Source organism: Mauremys mutica, chromosome 4 (genome assembly GCF_020497125.1).
Source record: "Mauremys mutica isolate MM-2020 ecotype Southern chromosome 4, ASM2049712v1, whole genome shotgun sequence".
NCBI classification, from domain to species: Eukaryota; Metazoa; Chordata; order Testudines; family Geoemydidae; genus Mauremys; species Mauremys mutica.
The window spans coordinates 157360779-157368381 of record NC_059075.1 but is presented as its reverse complement, the minus strand read 5'-3'; the positions used below and the strand labels follow the sequence as shown (position 1 = coordinate 157368381).

Genomic DNA, 7603 nt, shown 5'->3' with positions numbered 1-7603 from the left:
GGGGGGGGGCAGGGCTGGGCTAGCAGGGGCTGCGGGTCAGGAGTGAGGGGCACCGGCAGAGCAGGGGGGGCAGGGCTGGGCTGGCAGGGGCTGCAGGTCAGGAGTGAGGGGCACCGGCAGGGCTGGGCTAGCAGGGGCTGCGGGTCGGGAGTGAGGGGCACCTGCAGGGCTGGGGGGGGGCAGGGCTGGGTTAGCAGGGGCTGCGGGTCAGGAGTGAGGGGCACCGGCAGAGCTCGGGGGGCAGGGCTGGGCTGGCAGGGGCTGCGGGTTGGGAGTGAGGGGCACCGGCAGGGCTGGCAGAGGCTGCGAGTCAGGAGTGAGGGGCACCAGCAGAGCTGGGGGGCAGGGCTGGGCTGGCAGGGGCTGCGGGTGGGGAGTGAGGGGCACCGGCAGGGCGGGGCTGGCAGGGGCTGCGGGTCAGGAGTGAGGGGCACCGGCAGGGCTGGGCTGGCAGGGGCTGCGGGTCGGGAGTGAGGGGCACCGGCAGAGCTGGGCTGGCAGGGGCTGCGGGTCGGGAGTGAGGGGCACCGGCAGAGCTGGGCTGGCAGGGGCTGCGGGTCGGGAGTGAGGGGCACCGGCAGGGCTGGGCTGGCAGGGGCTGCGGGTCGGGAGTGAGGGGCACCGGCAGGGCTGGGGGGGGCAGGGCTGGGATGGCAGGGGCTGCGGGTCGGGAGTGAGGGGCACCGGCAGAGCTGGGGGGGGTCAGGGGTGGGCTGGCAGGGGCTGCGGGTCGGGAGTGAGGGGCACCGGCAGTGCTGGGGGGGGCAGGGCTGGGCTGGCAGGGGCTGCGGGTCGGGAGTGAGGGGCACCGGCAGAGCTGGGCTGGCAGGGGCTGCGGGTCGGGAGTGAGGGGCACCGGCAGGGCTGGGCTGGCAGGGGCTGCGGGTCGGGAGTGAGGGGCACCGGCAGGGCTGGGCTGGCAGGGGCTGCGGGTCGGGAGTGAGGGGCACCGGCAGGGCTGGGCTGGCAGGGGCTGCGGGTCGGGAGTGAGGGGCACCGGCAGGGCTGGGCTGGCAGGGGCTGCGGGTCGGGAGTGAGGGGCACCGGCAGGGCTGGGCTGGCAGGGGCTGCGGGTCGGGAGTGAGGGGCATGGCAGGGCTCGGGGGGGGAGCCCAGTGGGTTTCTCCTTCCAGCCCCACATGTTCAGTTTTATGATCCCTGAAACAGGAACCGCTGAACGTCCCTTCACAAACCGCAGGCCGGGGGGGGGGGCGTAGATGGGGGGGGCTGTATCGGCTCCCGATACTAAAAACAGAAACTTGGAGATTTTGGAGCGAGCGAAAATGAAACCGGGCCGGGGCAATAAAAGCCCTGGAGGACTCGGACGCTGGATTCATCCACCCGCCGGCCGGCCGGACAGACAGACGGCAGCGCCCGCGCACCAGGATGCGGCTGGGTGGTGAGTGTGTGGGGAGCAGTTGGGCCTGTGGGAATTGGGCCCCTCAGTGGGCCTGGGGCGAGCGGCCCTGACCTGGCACCAGAGGGCGCTGCGGGTCGGGGGTGAGGGGCACTGGCAGAGCTGCGGGGGGGGGGGGGCTGGAGCAGAGCGGGGGGGGCAGGGCTGGGCTGGCAGGGGCAGCGGGGCGGGGGTGTGGGGCACCGGCAGAGCTGGGGGAGGGGCTGGGCTGGCAGGGGCTGCGGGTCGGGGGTGAGGGGCACCGGCAGAGCTGGGGGGGCAGGTGGGGGCTGGCAGGGGCTGCGGGTCGGGGGTGAGGGGCACCGGCAGAGCTGGGGGGGGGGGGGGGCTGGCAGGGGCTGCGGGTCGGGGGTGAGGGGCACCGGCAGAGCTGCGGGGGGCAGGGCTGGGCTGGCAGGGGCTGCGGGGCGGGGGGGAGGGGCACCGGCAGAGCTGGGGGGGGGGCTGGGCTGGCAGGGGCTGCGGGTCGGGGGTGAGGGGCACCAGCAGAGCTGGGGGGGCAGGGCTGGGCTGGCAGGGGCTGCGGGTCGGGGGTGAGGGGCACCGGCAGAGCTGGGGGGGGGGCTGGGCTGGCAGGGGCTGCGGGTCGGGAGTGAGGGGCACCGGCAGAGCTGGGGGAACAGGGCTGGGCTGGCAGGGGCTGCGGGTCGGGGGTGAGGGGCACCGGCAGAGCTGGGGGGGCAGGGCTGGGCTGGCAGGGGCTGCGGGTCGGGAGTGAGGGGCACCGGCAGAGCTGGGGGCGGGGCTGGGCTGGCAGGGGCTGCGGGTCGGGAGTGAGGGGCACTGCTGACCATGGTGTGGTGACCTGGGATGGTGTAAACCGGGGATACCCGGAGCCGGGGTTGTGTCAGCGCCGCGTGTCGCTAATTTTAGACTCAAAACTGCCCAAAATATCCCAAAGAGAAGAGTCCCGAGCACTGCGCCTGTGGGTCCCCTGACACTGAGCCCTGCCGGTGCCCCTCACTCCCGACCCGCAGCCCCCCCTGCCCTGCCGGTGCCCCTCACTCCCGACCCGCAGCCCCCCCTGCCCTGCCGGTGCCCCTCACTCCCGACCCGCAGCCCCCCCTGCCCTGCCGGTGCCCCGCACTCCCAACCCGCAGCCCCCCCAGCCCTGCCGGTGCCCCCCACTCCCAACCCGCAGCCCCGGCTGGGCTCTCCCTGGGAGCTGACGGCTCTGCTCTCTCTCTCTCAGGACTCGCGCTGCTGCTCCAGGCGCTGCTGAGCTCCGGGCTCCCGGCGTTGGGGTTCCCCGCGGCCGGGCAGGGCCCCGGGTTCGACGGAGCCGCCCGCTGGGGCCGGGAGATGCAGGCGGAATTCGGGAGCAGCTTGAAACTTGCCAGGAAACTGCTGGTGGAGACGAAAATCCTCACGCAACAATTTGTACGTCCTGGGGCGGCACCGGGGACCCCTCGCCCGGAGCCGGGACGCGGCCCCTCTGGGGTGGGGGGGGCTGGGCACACGGGGACCCCTCGCCCGGTGCCGGGACGCGGCCCCTCTGGGGTGGGGGGGGCTGGGCACACGGGGACCCCTCGCCCGGTGCCGGGACGCGGCCCCTGTGGGGGGGGCTGGGCACACGGGGACCCCTCGCCCGGTGCCGGGACGCGGCCCCTCTGGGGTGGGGGGGGCTGGGCACACGGGGACCCCTCGCCCGGTGCCGGGACGCGGCCCCTGTGGGGTGGGGGGGGCTGGGCACACGGGGGCCGGTGCTGGGGCAGCGTCTCGGGCAGCGGGGTGGGTCTGGTGGAGGTTTCAGACTCTCTTCCCCCACCAGGTGTCGGAGCGTCTGGCCGGCGCCAGGCTGCCGTTCCCCGGCCTCTCGAACTCGGGGCTCCTGCCCCCCACGAGCCGCACAGCCCAGCAGTGGCTGGCCCTGCCGGTGAGCGGCGGGGGGGGGTTCCGGGGAGGGGCGGGGGGCAGTGGGGGGTTCCAGCAAGCGGCTGGGGGCATGGGGGCAGTGGGGGAGCTGTGGAGCGGCGGGGGGCGGTGGGGGGCCGGGCGCAGTGGGGGGCCGGGCGCAGTGGGGGAGCCGGGGGGGCGCCGGGGAGAGGCAGGGGGTGGTGGGGGGCCGGGTGCAGTGGGGGAGCTGGGGGGGGGGGCGGCGGGTTGCCAGGGGCAGTGGGGGAGCTGGGGGGAGCCGAGGGGGGGCCGGGCGCAGTGGGGGAGCCGGGGGGGCGCCGGGGAGAGGCAGGGGGTGGTGGGGGGCCGGGTGCAGTGGGGGAGCTGGGGGGGGGGCGGCGGGTTGCCGGGTGCAGTGGGGGAGCTGGGGGGAGCCGAGGGGGGGCCGGGCGCAGTGGGGGAGCCGGGGGGGCCGGGGAGAGGCTGCCGCTGACCCCCCCGCTCCGGCTCCGGCCCCAGGCGCTGCGGCGGCTGCGGGAGATGCGGCGGGCGCTGGGCCTGTTTCGGGGCTACGTGGAGCTTGTGGGGCGCAGGGAGCCCGGCCTGGCGCGGGGGCTGCAGGAAATCGGCCTGGATCTGCGGGACTTGATGCACCACGTCGATTACCAGGTGCGGGGGGGGGTGGGGGGGCAGGTTGGCTGCGGGGGAGGTGCCCGGGCCTGGCGCCCTCAGGGGGGGTAACGGGGGGGCCGGGGCCCGCAGGGGGGGTAACGGGGGGGCCGGCGCCCGCGGGGGGATAACGGAGGGGGCCGGCGCCCGCGGGGGGGTAACGGAGGGGGCCGGCGCCCGCCGGGGGGGTAACGGGGGGGCCGGCGCCCGCGGGGGGGGTAACGGGGGGGCCGGCGCCCGCGGGGGGGATAACGGAGGGGGCCGGCACCCGCGGGGGGATAACGGAGGGGGCCGGCGCCCGCCGGGGGGGTAACGGGGGGGCCGGCGCCCGCGGGGGGGGTAACGGGGGGGCCGGCGCCCGCGGGGGGGGTAACGGGGGGCCGGCACCCGCAGGGGCTGTCTCTCACTCTCGTCCCTGCTCTCCCCAGGTGGGGGGCTCTGGCCAGCCCGCCCCCCCGCCCCCGGTGCCCCCCGCCGCCCCCCGCATCCTGCAGCACCCCAGCGAGTGGAGCAACCTGCAGGAGTCGTACCTGGTCCTGCGCGCCATGGAGACCTTCCTGGGCCGCGTCGTCCGGGACTTCACCCTGCTGCGCGTGGGGGGGGGCTGGGCCCCCCACTGACCCCCCCGTACCCTGCCCCCGAAAACACTAATCCCCGGGGTCACGCTGCTGCTCCCAGAGCCGGCCAGGGAACCCAGGCGTCCGCGCTCCCGCTCCCCCCCAGAGCCGGCCAGGGAACCCAGGCGTCCGCGCTCCCGCTCCCCCCCAGAGCCGGCCAGGGAACCCAGGCATCCGGGCTCCCACTCCCCCCCCGCCCCCAGAGCCAGGCAGGGAACCCAGGCGTCCGGGCTCCCGCTCCGCCCCCCAGAGCCGGGCAGGGAACCCAGGCGTCCGGGCTCCCTCTCCCCCCACAGACCCGGGCAGGGAACCCAGGCCTCCGGGCTCCCGCTCCCCCCGCCCCCAGAGCCGGGCAGGGAACCCAGGCGTCCGGGCTCCCCCCCCCGCCCCCAGAGCCGGCCAGGGAACCCAGGCGTCCAGGCTCCCGCTCCCCCCCCAGAGCCGGCCAGGGATCCCTGGCGTCCGGGCTCCCACCCCCCCCCCCGCCCCCAGAGCCTGGCAGGGAACCCAGGCGTCCGGGCTCCCGCTCCGCCCCCCAGAGCCGGGCAGGGAACCCAGGCGTCCAGGCTCCCGCTCCCCCCCCAGAGCCGGGCAGGGAACCCAGGCGTCCGGGCTCCCGCTCCCCCCGCCCCCAGAGCCGGGCAGGGAACCCAGGCGTCCGGGCTCCCTCTCCCCCCACAGAGCCGGGCAGGGAACCCAGGCCTCCGGGCTCCCGCTCCCCCCGCCCGCCCCCAGAGCCGGGCAGGGAACCCAGGCGTCCGGGCTCCCTCTCCCCCCGCCCCCCCCCAGAGCTGGGCAGGGAACCCAGGCGTCCGGGCTCCCTCTCCCCCCCCCCCCCGAGCCGGGCAGGGAACCCAGGCGTCCGGGCTCCCAGCAGTCCCTATGTTAATTTATATGAGTGGATTTTAATATATTATTTATTTGTTGCTATTTATTACCAAGAAATGTGATTTTTTATTTATTGTTTGTAATAAAGTGACTAATGTGAAGGGTCTCGTTGTTTTCCCACAGCCCGGATGCCTGGGTTCTCTCCCAGCTCGGGGAGGGCAGGAGCCCGGACGCCTGGGTTCTCTCGCCTGGTTTCTCTTTTCCGTTCCCTGTTTCTGGATGACTCAGCCCCTCCTCATTCCCCTTCGCCCTGGGGGTTTCTGGGAACCTCGTGCTGACTGATACGCGAAGTAAACAGAACCCACAAGGTGCTATTTTGGTAGGTCCTACAGGAACTCATGGGCTGTCAGGTGCATCTTCTTTCCTGGAACCTTCCCCACCCTTCAGCCTCTATGATTTTGGTAGGTCCTACAGTACCTGCCACGTCCTGCCCCCCTGTCGCCCCCCCGGTTCCACGCCCCACACTCCTTTCACACGTCTTTTCTTTATTCCATGGTCCCCAGACACACCAGGACGCCTGGGTCCGATCCCAGGCAGCAGGGGGAGGGGGGGCTGCCCGGCCAGGAAGTGGCACGAGCCCCCGCCCCCCAGGGTCCCCGGCGCGTGGGGGTGGGGCAGCGTCACTGGGGCGGGGGTCTGCGCAGACGAAACTTCAGCTCTGCCATCATGTTGGGGTGGGCGAGGCCGAAGCTGTGGGGCAGAGAGACCAGGAGGGGGTGACGGGAGTGGCCAGCAGGAGGAAGAGAACCCAGGAGTCCTGGCTCCCAGCCCCCCCCCCCCCCAGCTGTAACCTACCAGCCCCCACCCCCTTCCCAGAGCAGAGAGAACCCAGGAGTCCTGGCTCCCAGCCCCCCCCAGCTGTAACCTACCAGCCCCCACCCCCTTCCCAGAGCCGGGGAGAGAACCCAGGAGTCCTGGCTCCCAGCCCCCCCCAGCTGTAACCTACCAGCCCCCACCCCCTTCCCAGAGCAGAGAGAACCCAGGAGTCCTGGCGCCCAGCCACCCCCAGCTCTAACCCACCAGCCCCCGCTCCCCTCTCAGAGCCGGGGAGAGAACCCAGGAGTCCTGGCTCCCAGCCCCCGCCCGCTTTAACCCACCAGCCCCCACTGCCCTCCCAGCCCCAGGGAGAGAACCCAGGAGTCCTGGCTCCCAGCCCCCTCCCTGGCTCTAACCACCAGGCCCCACCCCCCTTCCCAGAGCCGGGGAGAGAACCCAGGAGTCCTGGCTCCCAGCCCCCCCCAGCTGTAACCTACCAGCCCCCACCCCCTTCCCAGAGCAGAGAGAACCCAGGAGTCCTGGCGCCCAGCCACCCCCAGCTCTAACCCACCAGCCCCCACTCCCCTCTCAGAGCCGGGGAGAAAACCCAGGAGTCCTGGCTCCCAGCCCCCTCCCCGGCTCTAACCCACCAGCCCCCACTCCTCTCCCCGAGCCCTGGGGAGAGAACCCAGGAGTCCTGGCTCCCAGCCCCCTCCCCGGCTCTAACCTACCAGCCCCCACTCCCCTCCCAGAGCCGGGAAGAGAACCCAGGAGTCCTGGCTCCCAGCCCCCTCCCCGGCTCTAACCCACCAGCCCCCACTCCCCTCCCAGAGCCGGGGAGAGAACCCAGGAGTCCTGGCTCCCAGCCCCCTCCCCGGCTCTAATCCACCAGCCCCCACCCCCTTCCCAGAGCCGGAGAGAGAACCCAGGAGTCCTGGCTCCCAGCCCCCCCAGCTGTAACCTACCAGCCCCCACCCCCTTCCCAGAGCCGGGGAGAGAACCCAGGAGTCCTGACTCCCAGCCCCCGCCAGCTGTAACCTACCAGCCCCCACTCCCCTCTCAGAGCCGGGGAGAGAACCCAGGAGTCCTGACTCCCAGCCCTCCCCAGCTGTAACCTACCAGCCCCCACCCCTTCCCAGAGCCGGGGAGAGAACCCAGGAGTCCTGGCTCCCAGCCCCCTCCCCGGCTCTAACCCACCAGCCCCCACTCCCCTCCCAGAGCCAGGGAGAGAACCCAGGAGTCCTGGCTCCCAGCCCCCTCCCCGGCTCTAATCCACCAGCCCCCACCCCCTTCCCAGAGCCGGGGAGAGAACCCAGGAGTCCTGGCTTCACCCCACTCAACAGCCTCCCTCCTTAGCTGCTCCTTACCCAGCATGCCCTGGGAGCTGCCTCCGGGGTGCCTGTGGCTGGGGGGCAGAAGC

At 73.8% G+C, this 7603-nt stretch overlaps 1 protein-coding gene across 2 annotated transcripts; it reads left to right on the top strand.

Annotated features, from left to right (window-relative positions):
• The first annotated feature begins 1038 nt into the window (after nucleotides 1–1038).
• LOC123368526 (interleukin-27 subunit alpha-like) lies at nucleotides 1039–5831 on the top strand. Of its 2 annotated transcripts, none has more exons than XM_045013382.1 (5): nucleotides 1039–1399; nucleotides 2610–2797; nucleotides 3189–3293; nucleotides 3773–3922; nucleotides 5551–5831. In XM_045013382.1, the coding sequence occupies exons 1-5, from the start codon at nucleotides 1387–1389 to the stop codon at nucleotides 5707–5709; spliced, it is 615 nt and encodes a 204-aa protein (XP_044869317.1). In that variant the 5' UTR covers nucleotides 1039–1386; the 3' UTR covers nucleotides 5710–5831. The 2 variants fall into 2 exon arrangements, with proteins under 2 accessions (XP_044869317.1, XP_044869316.1); XM_045013381.1 differs by lacking the exon at nucleotides 5551–5831 and adding an exon at nucleotides 4351–4660.
• Nucleotides 5832–7603: the final 1772 nt, after the last annotated feature.

Bases quoted from the DNA above. Each gene is read 5' to 3' on its own strand.
- LOC123368526 (XM_045013381.1), top strand. The intron at 2,798-3,188 runs GTACGTCCTGGG...TTCCCCCACCAG, and splicing joins AAATCCTCACGCAACAATTT to GTGTCGGAGCGTCTGGCCGG. The intron at 3,294-3,772 runs GTGAGCGGCGGG...CTCCGGCCCCAG, and splicing joins AGCAGTGGCTGGCCCTGCCG to GCGCTGCGGCGGCTGCGGGA.